Raw genomic sequence first — 18,365 nt, forward strand, 5'->3', positions numbered from 1 at the left:
ACTTGTGGTTCGGTTCGCTTGGTCGGGACTAATAAATAAAAAAACATTTAGTCCTGGTCTGCTTAGCGTTCACATTGGCATTTTAACACCGAACCTAAAGATACTGAAGGGGGTGGATTGGGATCCACTGCTGCTTCAATGTACATGTAATGAGTGATTATAATCAAAGTATTAATCTAAATATCAAATGAGTTGAATGAGATTTTACTTTGTTATAGAAGTAACGAGTGTGATTACTGAAATGTTCTTTCATGTATTCTTTAATGTCAGTATTTGACATCTGAATGCAGCTTGCTTATTTAGCCCAGCTTCCAGAAATGAAATAGGCACATGTTTTGTGTTTGAGAAAGGTCTTCAACGTGTTAAAACACATAGGGGTCATTGAAGCCAATAGTTTAAGGGACCATTTCTCAGTTAAAGCCTTACTTTCCAGTTAGACTAAAGTGTAGCTCTCCTTGAGAAAGAACGCATTATCTTGATGTTTTGAGACGAGACTCCTGTTTATAGTTCGAGCCTGGCCAAATCCAACCTTGGATAAGCTGTGTGTCGGTGTGAGTGTTAGTCTTCTTGGTTACAGGTTAAGGAACCACTGGCATTATTGGAGATTGACTGAGTTGTTGTTTGGGACATGCTGGCACCCAGCAACCCAAATCTGCGACCTGGAAGGTCACGACGTGCCTAACTTCAGGGTCCGAGTGTCGGCGGCATAATCTATGGAGATATGCTTCAGTTTATCTGTATATGTGTGGAAAATTACTATGTTTATCAATTTCTTAGCCAATCAGAATCAATCAGTGAGCGATGACGTAGCTTAGACCTTGGAAATGGTATAACTGCTGTGATCTTTGTAACTGTAAGCGAGGCGGCCTACGAACTCCTGTGTGAGTCTTGAAGCTGAACTTCTGCTAATGAAACTGCAAACTATCTTCAGTAAAACTTTTCTTCAATTTTTTGTAATTCTGACTCCGGGTCTTCTTTCAAACATCTGGTCCTTGGGTCCTAAACTGTTAACCCCTAACAATGCCAAACCTAAAGACATAGGGATGTGTTTAAAATCTGATTGGCCGGCTTTTATTACGTATATTTTGTGACGAAACTTACCGAACATCCGAAACAGTGCTGTGTTCTGGGCTAAATGCGCTCGTTGTGTGTGTGTTGCTACATATGATTGTATTCTGACCTGCTGAGAACTCGTGAAGAGCTTATAAAATGTGTAAAGGAGTCAAAACAGCGTCAGGAATCCCTCCGTCACACACACTAACACACACAGATCTGCTGCGAGGAGACGCGGTTCTGATCCTGTACTGAACTGTGATGGGAAACATTGTGACTATGAAGAGAAAAAACAGCTATGCTTGAGCTTTCTGTCCTTTTTAGGGTCACATCTTGTGACATCATGTCCTGTTTGTGGTTCGTTTTCATGTGTTTGGTCCGTGTTGTGTTCATATTTCAGGCGAACCGCACCAGATTTGGTTTGGAAGTGGAGTGAGACTCGGTCTACTTGTTTGATGCACCAGGGCTCGGATGGCAGCGTTCACACTTATTCAGATGAACCGCAAAGTGTGAACACACCGTAAACCTCAATCTTAAGAGCGTTCCAACTATTACCGAAGATCCGGAAGGCGTAATGGGACTTGATTTCCAGGGTTGCCGAATCGCTGAAGGCACTCAAGAGGTCCAGGAAATCCTCAAAGCTCAAGCTGCCATCCCTCAACTCACAGGTCGAGAAGACGTGACAAATCCTTTTCCGGAAGGGGTTCGACTGTGAAGGATCGAAACACACACAGAATTTCCAACAATAACAGCATATATACAGTTGAATAGGTGAATTTCGAAGGATTATAAGAAATTATATTTTGCTTGAAGAAAATGAACCCTATTTTAAGAAACATTATGGTTTCTAAAATGTTATCTTTTACCTTCAGTTCAGGAAGCGTAAGGACCTTCTCCATGGACACCCTGGAGCTGTACGGCCCACTTTCTCTGCCCTGGAGTTCAGAGAATCTTTTGTGTGCCCTAAACAAACACATAACCAATGTCAAAAGTATCAGTACATTGAATGTCGTTATCAATGTAATGACATTCAAACACTTTTAAGTGTTAGTTAAGCATCCATAAGCCACTTTCGACAACTTTACTGTATGTTTATGTAGTTTAGCTATTGTCACAAGTAAATTGACACCTTGCTGTTACAAATTCACTTTACAAGGAATGCCAAAGCAAAATGTACCATAGTAGAGAAGATGTACATGTGAAAATCCAATAATAAAACTAATAAAATGTTTAAAAATAATACAAATGTAAAAATATATATATATAAAAATCAGGGTAACACTTTATTTTAAGGTGACTTGAGTTACGTTACATGTACTTAGTATAGTAATAACAGTAAATTATGCAAAATTACAAGTAACTAACCCTAAACCAAACCCTAACCTTAATCGTAACTCTATAGTAAGTACGTAGTTAATTCATATTAATTGGTACGTATTTGAGTAAGTACAATGTAACTACGTCACCTTAAAATAAAGTGTAACCAAAATCAGTTTTGGTTTTCAGTGACTGACATAAAGTTAAAATATTAAATATTAGGTGAAAAACTTCAATGAAAATTAGAATGGTCACTGAAATAAAATTACTAAAAGTAAAACTGATATAAAAAGAGTTAAATTGAAATATTAAAGATATAATTAAAATGACAAAGAAAATTGTAAAACAGTTTTAAAATGAAAAAATAAAATACTTTAACAATAATAGCTTACTAAATAATACAAAACAATTCAATTCTACAGTCAACATTCACAATTAAAACATAAGCAGACTGAAGGCAACAAAATAGAAACATAAAAAACGAGTTTAAGTACATTATGACTTTACTTACAGTAAGATTTCTTGCTTAGTGAGAAATGTAAGCTCCTGTGTTACACAAAAAGGAGAAAATATAAACAAATAAGAGCAACTCAACTCCTCTCTATAAAGAATACATTTATGTTCATAAATAATAAATATATTAAATGTGTCTCTCACCTGATACTCTGATAGAAGTTCTTTCTGCAACTTACTCGCGGTCCCCCCCATTACTAAACTACAAAAAAGTCGATTAAAGTCACTATTGTTTCATAAAAACCGAGGAAACTGGCTGAAGTTTTGCTGTGTTTAGCTAACGTTACCAGACTAAACAAACTTTGGTCGAAAGGCTCTGCGCTTCCGCTTCCGCTTCCTGGATTACACGTCAGTTGCTATGGGAACAGATTTACAGCGTTCAAAGACCACAATGGATTTTTCTCTTATCTTCTTTTATATGGGATTTTTTATTATTACAAGGAAATAAGTTTAGGTTTAGTTGTAAAAAAATAAATAAATACCGACTGTATAATTTTCAGTGATTAGGTAACTAACAGATTTGTACTTGTTTATTTACCCTAATCAGTATATTTTTAACGTTACAGTGTTATTATTACAAGCAGTGAATAATACTGATGATCAACGTGTATTTAATACATAATAATTTCCTGGAGCATCTGATTACACATTGTTATTGTTAGTTCTATGGTTTATGATTGTGTCATATATTATTCTGACCAAATGTTTTGAAGGAAAGACATTAAATTATTCATATCATATCATGTTGCTCTGTCTTGGATCTGCAATTTGCCAATGATTTCAGAAGGTGGCATCATATCACAAATAATAAATTATCATGCCAACTATGATGTATTTATTTATTCATGAAATAAATAAAACAATTTATTTACCATTTATAACATTGTATAGCCATGTATCTTCTTCATTCATTGGCAGTACGATTAGGTGATCAAAGTTATTTTGAGGTTTTAAATCTTACGTTATGCTTTTAATTCGATAGTGAGAAGTGTGAGCTCTTGAAAATATTACAACACTCTAAAAAATGCTGGGTTATTTATTTCAATCCATGTTTGGGTCAAATATGGACAAACCCAACCGTTGGGTTTAAAAAGTTTAATAAAAGAAAATTAAACCAACGGTTAAAAATGTATACCAACGAAATAAAAGTGAAATAAAAGCGATAAAAATACATTTAGCTTTTTTAATCTGGAGCTCAAAAAAAATATTTTTTAGTTTTTCGTGTTTGACATATGCTGCCAAAACATGTAATAATAAATATCATAGAGGATCAAATAAGTTCTTATAAAGTTTTGCGGGATCAGGATGGGTTTAGCGCGTTGGACCTTTTCTCTCTCTTTTATTTTTATTTTTATTTTTTAATGCTTTATTTGAACATTCAGTTTACAATGTGAAATAACAGAATCAGAACACAACAATAATTATTAAGAATAACAAAAATATAAAAATAGTGAAAGAAAACACTTCAACAACATCATCGCACAAAACAAAAAACAGTTAGAAAGTGATGTAAATAAAAAATAATAAAAAAAAACAAGACAAAAAAGAAAGACAGAGGGCATTACTTAAATGAAAAGATATCTAAACATTTATTACGGTAAAAAGTTTGTAGGTCTTGCAAATTGTACATGTTCTGAGTGCTTTTGGGTAGGAAGAAATTGTAATCAAATAATGTTTTATCTCTTGTAAGAATACCAAAAAAAAAATTGGTTTACGATTTGAAAACTTACATTCGTGAATATAAAATCTACATAGGAAAATAATTAAATTATAAAGCAGGCATTTGAATCCGCTTCAAAAAAAAAATCCAAAAATAACAGGTTTAGTTGCATAGTAGTATAACCGCACGACCAAAACAAGTGGAGAATAGTTTCAGTGTCATTCTGACAGAAAGAGCAATTAGAGCAAATTTTTTTTTAAAGACATTTTTTGACTGGGTAAATATTATGAATTAATTTAAAAGATATATATTTTTACGTTGGACCTTTTCTCGAGTAAAAAGGTCCATCATCCGCCCCCCCCCACATGACGTATCCTTCTCCCACAATTCCTCGCGCTGTCACATCATGGCGGACGAGCTGGCGCAAGAGCTGCAGTCCGTAGCTGCAAAAATGCAGATTTTACCGAACGGAGACTCTCACCTTCCCAAAGTAGACGCGGATCCCGTTGACGAGACCGGGAAGAAGAAGAAAAAGAAGAAGAAGAAGGGAAAAGCGGCAGCCGTAGGTAATAAAGACGGAGGAAAGTGTCGCGTGGCCCTGCCATTTACTGCCCTTTCTGATGATCCCATTAGAGCTCGCTATTCTTGTATCTAATTCAGAGGACATTCTTTTACTAGGGACTGAACGTGTATTAGCAGACCTTAATGTTGAAATCGTGCTCTGGGGTGTTAAGTTAAAGGCTGGTTGGAGGGTTAAACTAGCTGGCGAACTCATGGCAGTTGTGTAATGTTGTTATGAGAGGGCTCAGTGACTCCACGTGCGTTATATGTCTGTGTGCTTTATGTCTGTCAAATGTACGTTGAATTACAATATCTACATCGAATTCCCTTGACTATTCTGCAGAAGTGTAAAGAGTCCCTGAAAACCATACTTGAGGAAAAGTACAGTAAAAATGACCTATTAAAAGTTACCAATACCACTTGAGTATTTGATTTTAACAGTACTTTAGTATTTTGTACTCATAATGAATGTAGGAGATGCACTAGTCCTCAACATCCAAGAGTAAAACAAGAAACAGTTGATTTGGGAGGAGAGCAATCACGTTTTGTTTCTAAAATCAAAATTAAACTGAACATCTCAATATTGCAGCTGACAGAACTAACTGCTGCAGAACGAGTTATGAGTCATGCAAAATGTAACACAAAAAAAACAACTGCATTACTCATTACAAATGTATTGGAGTTAAGAGTACATAAACTTAAAGGGATACTCCACTTTTTTTGGAAATAGGCTCATTTTACAACTCCCCCAGAGTTAAACAGTTGAGTTTTACCGTTTTCGAATCCATTCAGCCGAACTCCGGGTCTGGCGGTACCACTTTTAGCATAGCTTAGCATAGATCATTGATCATTAGCATAGATCATTGAGTCCAGCAGGTGTAATGATATGACGCAGCGCCTGAAAATAGTCCCCAGCTCGGTAGACTATAGGGTCGACTATTTTCAGCCGCTGCGTCATATCATTACGCCTGCTGGACCCATGGTACGACAGCAAAGTTTCTTGATTATTACACATATGGTCTTGTCCGATTCAATGATCTATGCTAAGCTATGCTAAAAATGGTACCGCCAGACCCGGAGTTCGGCTGAATGGATTCGAAAACGGTAAAACTCAACTGTTTAACTCTGGGGGAGTTGTAAAATGAGCCTATTTCCCAAAAAAGTGGAGTATCCCTTTAAAGGGATATTTGACTGCTGGAAAGATGAATGTGTATTTAAATTGGGTCATTTATGTAGTAGAAATGTGAAATTATTTAAGAAGTTGGTGCCTTCTAGACTGAGAAAAGCCAGAAAATTTATTTTTGGCTCATGTGGATGAAAGACTACAACTCCCAGAATGCACTTGCTTCGCTGCCCTACGAGGACACTCCCAAGCCACGCCTACCGGTTACAGAGGGCAGTGTCGGAAGAAATGATACAGCTAGGCTACTAGTCGACTCGAAACTGAAAAGATGGCGTTTTATCGTGAGATCCCCCTATGGGCGGGTTGAAGAGATGCGGAACAAGCTCCTCCTACTGGCTGTAGTCTCTCGCCTCTGGACAAAAAAGCCTCTGATGATGATAAATGATGATTTTTGCGTCATCGGAGGGTTTTTTCCAGACACACAATACAGAAATCTCTCGTCTCAGGGGGACATGAGGGAGGGAAGCACGGCCATTCGAAAATACCACCGGGTTTCTACCGATACAAAGCTTAATGCTAATCGGTGAAGTATCCCTATAATCAAAAATGTATTCAAGTAGAGAGTTAAATTGCTAATATCTTTGATACTCTGTAAAGCTACAAAGTAGCCAAAAAGATACTTAAATAAAGTAATTACATTTACTCAAATACTTTACTCCACTGCTGTTCTGCACAGGGAACCATGAGGGTGAAGGAGAGTCGGACATCACCAAAGTGGCCAAACAAATGGAGAAACAAACTTTAGAAGAACAAGAGAAAGAGGACGAGCCAGAGGAAGGTTTGTCTAAAGTTAATTAAAGATACCATTGCGAATCCACTTGCATATGTGACAAGCGTAGGTTTGAGTATGAATCTTGTTTTGTTTTTATATTGACAGATGGTGAGGAGGGAGATTCAACTGGAAAGAAGAAGAAAAAGAAGAAGAAAAAGAAAGGCCGTGAGTGATTTATTCAAATACTTCATACTAGGGCTGCACGATATTGAAAAAAAATTACATTGCGATATTTTTTTTTCCCAACGATATATATTGCGAGCCATCAATCCAGGCTATAAGACTGCTTTAAAACTTTCACAGAGACCTCAAACAGAAAGCACAAAGCCTTTCTTTAAAGCAAATTTCGTTTTGTATTAATTGTATCTTAATTTTAATCAGTGTTTCATCAAACAATTACCTGGATTTAATAAATAAAAAGAATTATAAATATATATAAATATAGCAGACAATAGATAATCACGACACGGAGGCGCCAGCGCCTGAACTGGAGCTTAAGCTATCATCGATGAACCAAAACTCAGCGTATAAGGTAGCCTACTCGCCTCACACACCTAAAAAAAGAAAAGAAATATATCTATTATCTACAGAAATCTCTACTTTTAAACAGAACCATTCAAAACAAAATAAAACTATGTAATCCGTATGAAATGTGCATTTCTCTCCGGCGCATTCACTACTGCGAAGATCGCGAGTCAGACTTCATCTTTGCAGCCGACACAGAAAACACTTGATTATTAATAAACAATTAAAATGTCTCATTGCAATAATTTACGTATTCATAATCATTACTTTTGCTGGTTCTTTGTGACAGCTTTTAGGTGCCGTTTACATGAACTGCATCAGCACCGAAAACAGAGAGAGAGAGAGAATACGATTTTTTTTTAAAGGTGAACTAAGTCACTTTTTTATCTTAACCGAACAGCTTCGGAGTCATTGGAATGGTTATATGACTGTTTTCGGGTTGAATGGTGGTCTTCTCGCACCCCTCGAGCGCCTGTGAGACGAAAAACCACCCTTGCAACTTTGAGCCGCCGGCCGCAGCATCAGGAAGTATTGCGCGATATCAGGTCTCGCGATGTAACAAACTGCTTTACGGCACTGCACACATATACTATATAAACATTGATATGCTAGCCTTCTGTGTATTATACATACCTCAGTGGACATGGCTCCGTGCGTTCGCCGGGTTCTTTGAAAACAAATGCACATGACCAGCGGGAGAAGATGGGATGAGCCAACGAGTTTTGACGACAGTGTTGTCAAATATCTATTCCGAAGCTGTAGGGGGAGCTCTATAGAGAAACCCGCGAGCAAAAATCTAAAAAACAGCGAAGAAATCGGAAAGCTGCATAATGCAGCTTTAACTTATTTTGAGGAATTATAGCCTAATGAACAAACAAACATCTGTTAAGATGTGAATGTTGGCTGTGAGCGGTGAGCCGCGGCACAGCGAACCAATCACTGTGCAGGCACGCGGAACGTGCATGTCACCCCAGCAACAAGCCATACAACAAACTCGTGTTTACTGTGTGCTACCGTTCTCTTAATACACCGTGGGTGCTACTACCCTTCACATCGCATGTTCCGGCGATGTGACTATCGGTCTATCGCTCATGCGCACATCGCGATGTCGATGTTAAAACAGAATATCGTTCAGCCCTACTTCATACTGTATAAAATGCCCTTGTTACTCGCAATATGGATGGATGTTTATGTAGTTCATATTCCTTGTTCTCTTTCAGCCAAAGTTCAAACAGATCCTCCATCCGTTCCCATCTGTGAGCTTTATACCAGTGGAGTTTACGCCAAGGGCCAGGAGTGTGAATATCCACCTGTGCAAGATGGGTACAGACATCAGCCGCTTATTGACACACTCTAAAACCTGCAGTCAACCAGTGTAAAGAAACATCACAGTGGATGTGTGTTATCTCCTTTGCAGACGGTCTGCTGCGTGGAGGACGACCAGCGAGGAGAAGAAGTTTTTGGATCAGGCCAATGAGGACATGTGGAATGACTTCAGACAGGCTGCCGAGGCGCACCGGCAGGTCAGGAAGTACGTCATGAGCTGGATCAAGCCGGGCATGACCATGATCGAGATCTGGTGAGCAAAACCATCATGAGTTTGGCTTTATAGGCTGTTTTTGCACTGATGATGTGGACACTCATTTAATGTGATATAAAACCTGTTGGGCTGTATTAGTAAATGCAAAATGTCTCATGGCATATATATACATATATATTTATACCATGAGACATTTTGCCACCCCCCCCCCCCCCCACCCCCCCAAATATATATATATATATATAATGTGATTTATTTATTTATTTATATATGATTTATTTATTTATTTATTTATTTATATATATAGTATTTATTTATATAGGTTTTCTGTGCCTGTTTTTAGGGCTGCACAATTTGGCCAAAATTGTGTGATTATTGATATGGCTATAAAATATTACATTATTAATATTGCACATAATTTTTATTATTATTATTATTATTGCTGAATTAAAAATGTACAACTTACTAAAAATTTATAGTATTACTATTGTTGTATTGCTGGTGTCTTAATTTCTTTTCCTCCAAACTTTAAACCATCAAACTTTTATTTTGACAGAGAACTGAAAGCTTCTTTTATTAAGGACTTCTCATTTAATAATTTTTATTCCTTAAAGGGATGGTTCGGAGTAAAATCAACCTAGGCTCCTTTGCACCATGACCTCGAGCCAAACACCCGCCAGAAGCTTTTTTCCCCTTGGTTGAACATTATTAAAGTTAGAGCTTATTTAGAGATATCAGCCGGATGGCTTAGTGCAGGCGCTAATGTATCTCGTAAATTACCCCACTAATAATGCCCAGAATGGCACCAAACTTCTACAGTAGTACAAATAGGTTCTGTACTCATAAAACTAGCCATTGGAAAGTTTGTAAGTACGTCAGGAGTTTATTTAAATAACACTTGCCTGATGGCTAATGCTACCGCTAACCCGGACGTCGACGTCACTTCAGTGGTTTGAGAAAAGCCCGTAAAAGTCCTGACAGAAAGCGATGCATAAGGATGTAGTGTACATTTGTTGGCCGCACTTCACTCTGAAACACGAGAAATATTACAGCCATAATTGCAGTAGTTCCATATTGACACTCATTGGCACTAATCCACTGTTCACATCTTGTTTCTTCCCTGACAGTGAGAAACTGGAGGATTGTTCTAGGAAGTTGATCAAGGAAAATGGTCTGAATGCTGGTTTGGCTTTCCCGACCGGCTGCTCGCTGAACCACTGCGCGGCTCACTACACTCCTAACGCGGGAGACCCCACCGTTCTCCAGTACGACGACGTCTGCAAGATTGACTTCGGCACGCACATTAATGGTGCGTCTTTAATCATTCTTTATCCGTCTTGATTCCTTCCTGGTGCTTTTCTTGCTGATCTTTAGAGATGTTTGATGATTATGGCATTCCAGGTCGAATCATTGACTGTGCCTTTACCGTCACCTTCAACCCAAAGTACGACAAACTGCTGGAAGCTGTGAAAGATGCCACAAATACTGGAATTAAGGTAGAGTCTCACCTTTTTACATTGTGATGTTGTATTTCGTGACAACGCACATTTTTCTCTTTGTCAGTGTTGTTACTCTTTGCTATATTACTGTTAAATACAGTAAAAACAGTAACATTGTGAAATATTACTTTTTAAAATTGTATTCTTGTGATCATTACCAGCATCATTACTCCTACATTTTTAAATAGTAGTGCAATTTAAATGTATAAAAAGACTAGCAACATGTTTTATTGGCATTTCAGTGATTGTTGTAAAAGTTATTATTTCATTTCAGTGTGCAGGTATTGATGTTCGCTTGTGTGACATTGGAGAATCAATTCAAGAGGTTATGGAGTCTTACGAAGTGGATCTTGATGGAAAAACATATCAAGGTAAAAATAAGTACTACTTTTAACATGAAAGACTTATAAATAACACAAGATATGATGTTACAGATGACATTATTTTTCTTTCCAGTGAAACCAATCAGAAATCTCAATGGCCACTCTATTGGACAGTACCGAATACATGCAGGCAAGACAGTGCCGATAGTGAAAGGAGGTGAAGCCACCAGGATGGAGGTGTGTCCTGACGTTTTTGTTTTACAGATTTGAACACCCCTTTTAATTGGGTTGTTGCCTGTATATTTAGAGTTTACCATAACAAGGAAAAGGAAGGCTGTGTTTTTGCCTCTCAGGAGACAGACTTTATCTTGAGAGAGTCTCATTCTGAGGGTTTAAGGCTGAGTTTGGGTGTGCCAGAATTATCAACCCAACACAACCTCTATCAGTCACGCCACAGGGCTTAAAGAGAGGTGTAGTCAAGTACACTAGCACTCAGGTTTGGGGTCAGTAATATTTATTTAATGTTTTTGAAACGGGTCTCTCATGCTCACCAAGGCTGCATTTATTTGAGTAACAACAGCAATATTGTGAAATATCATTACAATTTAAAATAACTATTTTCTATTTGAATATGTTAAAATGTAATTTATTCCTGTGATCAAAGCTGAATTTTCAGCATCATTACTCCAGTCTTCAGTGTCACATGATCCTTCAGAAATCATTATATGATGATGATTTGCTGCTCAAAAAGCATTTTTAATTATTATTATCAATGTTAAAAACAGTTCTGCTTTATATTTTTGTGAAACTATAATACAATATTTTCAGGATTCTTTGATGGAAAGGACTGCATTTATTTGAAATAGAAATCTTTATAACATTGTAAATGTCGTTACTTGTCACTTTTGATCAGTTTAATGTGTTTTTGTAAAATTAATTAACAAAAATAATTTTTACTGACCTCAAACTTTCACTTTGTCAAGTCGACATTGTTCCTCCATTTTGAAAGTGGTTATTTAGTGTTGTTAATCTCATTGTTAAAGGGTTTAGTTCTGTCATTTTGACGGTGTTGTCTTGCTGAATTTCCTCTTTTACAGGAAGGAGAGGTTTATGCCATCGAGACCTTTGGCAGCACTGGGAAAGGCATGGTGCATGATGACATGGAGTGTTCCCATTACATGAAAAACTTTGAAGTTGGTCATGTGCCAATAAGGTGAGAAACATGCTAATCTTGACACCATGTCCTAACTAAGTTTCCAGGGACAAGCAATTTGTCAATCAGGAGATATTTGACATTTAAAGGGATAGTTCACCCAAAAATGAAAATTCTGTAATTTACTCATCCTCAAGTCCCAAACCTGTATGAGTTTATTTCTTTTGCGAAACATAAGATATTTTGAAGAATGTCAGCAGTCAAACAGTTGATGAGCCCCATTGACTTCCATAGAAATTGTTATATTTCCATACTATGGAAGTTAGCTCAACTGTTTGGTTACTCTTTTGGTTGACATCCTTCAAAATTGAGTTCAGCAGAAGAAAGAAATTCATACAGGTTCACAACAACTTGAGGGCAAGATGACAGAATTTTTGTGTGAATAATCCCTCTAATGTACTGGGAGCTCGCATATGATGCTTATAGTTCCCTAATGTTCATGTTCATCTTTCCCAGACTCCCCAGAGCCAAGCACTTGTTGAACGTGGTCAACGATAACTTCGGCACCCTCGCCTTCTGCCGCCGTTGGTTGGATCGCCTCGGTGAGAGCAAATATTTAATGGCGCTGAAGAACCTCTGCGACCTGGGCATCATCGACCCCTACCCGCCTCTGTGCGACACCAAAGGCTGCTACACGGCCCAGTTTGAACACACCATCCTGCTGAGACCCACGTGCAAGGAAGTGGTCAGCCGAGGAGACGATTACTAGGCCTCCACGTCACCCGTTTTTATAAATCTGTCCTCTGCTTTCTTATCACATGAGTATTTGATGGGTAAAGACCTGAGTAAGTTAATAAGCTGTGCCTTCTTGTTTTTAAAATGCTAGTGTTTGTTTGTATAAAGGATGGTTGGAGGTAAAGATGTCCCCTTGTTTAACTGTGGTGTAACTCACTGGCACAGAAGTGCCCACACGTAAAGTGCTCTAGAACCATTTTGTAAATGCAGACAACAATATGGTTAGCTTTTGACCAATGAGCAACCCAGGAAAATGTGAAGTCAAAACCACATTTGTAATATCATCTGGATTAGGCTGTTGCGCATTTAATATTGCACGTGTTTTGTTTTTTTGTACACATCTTGGTCTAAGAGGGATTAGGAAATGTTCTAGTTTTGATTTATTTTCTTTTATCAAGTGCTGTTTGTTTCTCCTTTTCAGTTTGATTCAATTGCTCATTTAGGCTGAAAAAGAGGACAAGATATTATTAAAGGTGGGGATTTGGCTTTATTCCTTAGTGCAAGAACAGACTTTAATGTAACATAGACCCTAAGATACTAAAATACTCATTGAAACATGCTTTCCTCTTAAGAGCGGGCACTCATAACAAAAGTGGCGGTGATGATGTGTAAACATCTTTATTTTGGCTATGCTTGATTTCAGGTAAAGCCTGTTTGAAATCACCTTTCTCGGAATAAAGCACATGTGGTGTTTTATTTTGAAGTACAAATAAAATTTATAAGAAATTGTGATCTGCATGTTTCATGGTTTTTTTTCTTTTTCCTTTCAAGGCTTCATGTGTAACCAAGTATGATGTTCAATTTATGAAATGTAGAATTTAACCATAAATGAATATATCTATCTTGGAAATGTGTATTTTGTCACCACTTATTAATATTATTATTAATATTAATATTAATGCACATGTGAAAAGTTGGCTCGCAAAATCATTTACAAGTTCAAAGAAAGTAATCTTCTAAAATTAGATTACATTTCATTCAGAAAAACAAAAACAGGACTATCAACTGCTCGAACGCTTTCTGTTAGGCTCGTATCTTAGTACATTGACGTAAGTACTGTTGTTATTTATACACATTTTTATCACATCACAAGAACATATTTTAGTGTTTTGTTTAAACGGTCTTAAAAATAGTCGACGTTTCGTTTGGCTAAGTAGTTTGAGTTGCGTGAGGCGAACCTCGAATATACATTTATTTTAAAAACTCTTTTGTCTTAATTCATTAAGTTATTTAGAGTTAGCTGGAAAATGTTACACAGAAAATGGCACTATTTCTCATAACAGTCCTCATTTTTTGTTAGTATTTTGGTCCAAACTCAAGTACATAAGAAAGAGGTGCGTCACTGTTCGTCGAATTTTCGCGGTGAGGGCGAAATATTTCTTAAAGGGATAGTTCACCCAAATTGAAAATTCTGTCATTAATTACTCACCCTCATGTCGGTCCAACCGAACTTCGTGTTTTCTTCGGAACAAAAATGAAGAGATTTTTGATGAAATCAGAGATTTTTGTCCCTCAATTGACAGCTACACTACCACTTTGACGCTTCAAAAAGTTTACAAAACTAATCCATATGATTCGAGCGGTTTAGAAGAGACACGATCGGTCGCTTTAGGCCTATGATGAACAGATTGAATTTTGGCTTTTATTCACATATAATTAACATTGATCAGCATTCAAGTTGGTCATTAAAATTGGCCTTATTTACGAACAGAGCTTGTTTTGGTTTAAAAGTGCCTTCTCTGTGAGCTGTGCTTCATCCATCGCTACACAATGAACGATAGACAGTGGACCTTTTTTTGCCTGCGAAATTTTGCTAATGTGATTTAGTGATTGGTAGATCATTACTAGTAGATGCCGTTAACTACACCAAATTTCTCCATGTATAATAGATCTCTTTGAACCAAACAAACCAAGCGCTCATTCAGTTTTACACAATTTTTTTTATAAATGATTCGAAATGGATCCTTAGAAACTCTCCATCACGCTAATAATCTGGGGGTGCACCCGTTTCCTATTGCATTTGAACAGCCAGTCTTTCTTCCGCCTGTAGCGCTTGGACAGCAGAACGTAGAGGACAGGATTCACGCAGGGGTGCAGATACTGGAGAACCGTGCAGGTGAAATGAAACATCTCCCATGAGCGCCCATGCCGGTAAAGTCCCAAATACACACACAGCTCTAGAACATACCCTGGCAGCCAGCACAAGGAGAACGTCCCAGCCGCCAAAAACACCATGAGAGACGCCCGCCGTGTGTTGCGGGTGCTGGCGAGGGACATAACGGGCCTCTTGTGCAGGAAAAAAGCCATACGCCCCGAGCTGACCGCGATAACCAGCATTGGTATGAGATAGTACAGCACAAATTGGCTGAGAACAACCTGGTAATGATGTTCCTGGGTAGTCGGCAGACAAACAGTGCTGTTACTCAAACCTGGGCCTAAGCTTTCCTTAGTGGCGAAAATACGCAACGGCAGACTTATGAAGAAACTCAGGCCCCAGACTAGAATAAACATGAGTACCACCAGGTCCATGCTTGGCGGGCGGTAGGGGTTGGTGATGATCATGGCACGAACCATTGATACGGTGCACAGGGAGTATGTGCTGGCGGCCAGGGAGAATGCCAGCAGAAACTGATAGACCTTGCAGGACGTGTTGCCCAGAGGCCAGGAGAAACTGATCGCGGAGTGGATGGTGAAGGGGATGAGGAGAAGCGTGAGGACGTCGGCCAGAGCCATGCTGAGGAGAAGAACGTCCAGGCGGTTTTTATGAAGGTTCTTGTGTTTGGCGAAGAGGGAGAAGGCCAGGAGGTTGGCGCAGAAACCAATGCCCACTATGATGCCACAAGTGCAAGCAAAGATCACTCCGTAGGTGTTTGCCTATTAGAGACAATGGGGAAAATAGTATAAACATAGTATGTTTTAAGTTGCATTTAAATTCTTTTTTTGTTGGAATTAAATCGCTGTATTGAATTATAATAAAAAAAAATATTATTATCATACCTAAATATAATTTTAAAATGTATAAAAAAATTATATAAATACAGTATAATATTAAATATTTTGAAATACCTTTTAAATACAGTAGTCAACACACAGTAGGCAACACTTGAAGTGGTTTAAAAAAGTTCATCAAAGTTGTCCTAAGACAAGAACGGGTATTGGTCAAAATTCATGTATAACTGTGATGAAAGATTTTGATCCACTTCAAATGTTGACTAGTGTGTGTGTGTGTGTATATATAGGCTATATATATATATATACACACACACACAGTTTAGATATAACAAAACATTATTATCTCTCAGTGTAAAAAAACATAAAAATTAGGTTGATTACATACATTTTTCACTGTGCTTCTGAAAATATGTTCATAAATTATATATAAAAATAACTAAGTAAAATGATTTTATTTGTTAATAAAATACTACTTCATCTCACATATTGCCAGAGGAAATTATTTACTCACCATCTGAGACGTTCAGTTACGGTAGATATCCGTGTATTTGCAAAGATAAAACATCTATGCATTCAGATAAGATTCAACAAATCATTTTTATTGTAGAGATGAGTCTAAATGTGTAAAGATATAATCCCGCTTTAAGAATATACAAAATATGGGCTAAGCTTCCCTAACACCTCCATTAGAATAGAGCCACTTACAGACACAAAAACAGGATTTCTTCTATTGGATTTGATTCAAAAAGCGACTTCTTGCTCAAGAGTTTATGTAGCGCATACACCAAATAACATCTTTCGAATGAATGTCAGTCGTTCCCTGCTGGTCTTTTCCATCTCTCGTTCTCTGATTGGAGGCTTATTGATTTGTGATTGATCTCTGGGCTTCTGCCTCGTGGTTAATGAGTCTTTAAGGCTCGGCATGTGATCCTAAAGCACTCACAGGAAGTTGACCGAAACTTGCATTTACCTCTCCATCCATTAGCATGTGCAGTGAGAGGTGTATAATTGTTGTTAGAGCCATTTTTGTGTCTTTTATTTGCTCGGTTTTTGCATTCGAGCGCACATTGATTGATTATTCCACCATCCTCAGTCACTAATAGTAACGGCTACTTAACCCATATTGATGAAGGAATAAAGTGAGGCTTTGTGTGCACAGACTGAGAATAATAGTAAAAACTGCACCTATAGTGGTGCAAATTATGAGAATGAATTTGGCGTTCTCTCTTTTTCAGTTTTATTGTGTATTGCTTATCAATGTATTTATTGAAAATAGCAGAACATTAACTAAAGTGAAAGAAAAGCTGTGTAATAAAATGTACAAGATAGAAAAATACTTGCATGACTATCTAAAGTGCATGTGAAAATCTCATCAAAATCAGCAGCATTGAGATACATTCAGGAAATAAATATTCCGATCAAATAAATTAAATATTACACGAAAAAGTCTGACTGAATGAATACATTTAAAACAGGCTATACTCTAATTGTAACATATGCAAATTAGATTGTATATGAAGCATTTTCTATTAAGGCTTTAAAATAAAGAATTGTTTGGAGAGTTTATAATAAAGGCAAAGGCCTTTATTGTGAATTAAAAAAAACAAAAACAATAAAAAGTGGGTTCTCAAACGAGTCCTGGCATCACTGAAGTCTCTCCTTGTAGGTGTTGCAAGCAGATCATGTGACCACATTATATCACTGTTCATTTGCATAAAGTCATTAATGTTGCTTCAAGTCTTTTCATGTCCAGGCTCTTTTAATGGCCCCTTTGCATATGTAAGGCACACCCCCTGTCTTTCCTCCGGTCTGGGTCTCTCAGTCTGCCCAAACACATCTTCCTCTTCCTCTTCGTCACAGCTTTCAGTGGCTGTTGCTCATATCTCAGGGTCTTGCTGGTCTCTTGCGGTAGGTTGTCTCTCATCACTATAGTCTCTATTTGAAAGCTCAAGGGGAAGTTTTTGTTGCCCCCGATGTGTTTGGGACAGTGGACGGTGGCCCACAGCGGGGTCTGGACGCTTCCCTCGCTCTGATATGGGGATATGGCCGTGTGCACGCGCTCAAGAAGGTCTTGTATAAACTTGCGCCTCTTCCAGTCGTGCAGGGATCGGCCCCTGTCGTGCATCATCTGTGCGTGACCTACTGAACGTCGCCTGCATGGGACAAACAGAGGAAATATATATCAAACTGACTTTAACCTCAAGTCACGTGCAGAGATTTGACTAGTAGACATGAAAAAAACAAAAAAATACATGATGATTTATTATAACAATTTGACAATCACTGCATTTATTTTGCATTGGCTTCTTAGAGCTCCTGTTTCTTCTGTTACCAGCAGATGGCAATCTCAACTACTCTGAACAAGCCTCATGTTTTGAGATCTTGCAGAAATCACTCATGTTCAAAAAGTAAGAGGAGATCATGACTTACTGTCTATTGTTGAGAGTGTTAGTGGGTCTGGACTGGACCGGTATCAGGACAGTTAACAGGAACACGGCAAACCCCCAATGCCTCAACAT

General features: G+C 37.8%; 4 protein-coding genes across 4 annotated transcripts in view; 1 reads left to right on the forward strand and 3 right to left on the reverse strand.

Moving 5' to 3' along the window:
- The window catches only part of cib1 (calcium and integrin binding 1 (calmyrin)), a 5,483-nt gene extending 2,261 nt beyond the window's left edge, over positions 1 to 3,222 (reverse strand). Inside the window, exons 1-4 of the mRNA XM_084397181.1 lie at positions 3,028 to 3,222; positions 2,882 to 2,916; positions 1,920 to 2,016; positions 1,609 to 1,762 (exon numbers count right to left, since the gene is read on the reverse strand). Coding sequence (XP_084253307.1) covers positions 1,609 to 1,762; positions 1,920 to 2,016; positions 2,882 to 2,916; positions 3,028 to 3,078 — 337 coding nt within the window. The 5' untranslated portion in view covers positions 3,079 to 3,222. The remainder of the gene's footprint in view (positions 1 to 1,608; positions 1,763 to 1,919; positions 2,017 to 2,881; positions 2,917 to 3,027) is intronic.
- A 1,688-nt stretch (positions 3,223 to 4,910) lies between these two features.
- metap2b (methionyl aminopeptidase 2b) lies at positions 4,911 to 13,626 on the forward strand. The gene is made up of 11 exons (XM_084397312.1): positions 4,911 to 5,109; positions 6,964 to 7,065; positions 7,165 to 7,224; positions 8,805 to 8,907; positions 9,002 to 9,163; positions 10,252 to 10,433; positions 10,526 to 10,620; positions 10,898 to 10,994; positions 11,080 to 11,183; positions 12,044 to 12,159; positions 12,616 to 13,626. The coding sequence occupies exons 1-11, from the start codon at positions 4,950 to 4,952 to the stop codon at positions 12,866 to 12,868; spliced, it is 1,434 nt and encodes a 477-aa protein (XP_084253438.1). The 5' UTR covers positions 4,911 to 4,949; the 3' UTR covers positions 12,869 to 13,626.
- A 1,233-nt stretch (positions 13,627 to 14,859) lies between these two features.
- On the reverse strand, positions 14,860 to 16,870 carry LOC311282783 (galanin receptor 2a; the record flags this gene model as incomplete). Its single annotated transcript, XM_084396791.1, has 2 exons — positions 14,860 to 15,768; positions 16,817 to 16,870. 2 exons carry the CDS (start codon positions 16,868 to 16,870, stop codon positions 14,860 to 14,862), a joined length of 963 nt encoding a protein of 320 aa, XP_084252917.1.
- Positions 16,871 to 17,605: 735 nt separating this feature from the next.
- pthlhb (parathyroid hormone-like hormone b) lies at positions 17,606 to 18,365 on the reverse strand (the record flags this gene model as incomplete). The annotated part of the gene is made up of 2 exons (XM_084396792.1): positions 17,606 to 17,999; positions 18,277 to 18,365. The coding sequence occupies 2 exons, from the start codon at positions 18,363 to 18,365 to the stop codon at positions 17,606 to 17,608; spliced, it is 483 nt and encodes a 160-aa protein (XP_084252918.1).

This window comes from Rutilus rutilus (genome assembly GCF_951802725.1).
Source record: "Rutilus rutilus genome assembly, chromosome: 23".
Classification (NCBI taxonomy): Eukaryota; Metazoa; Chordata; class Actinopteri; order Cypriniformes; family Leuciscidae; genus Rutilus; species Rutilus rutilus.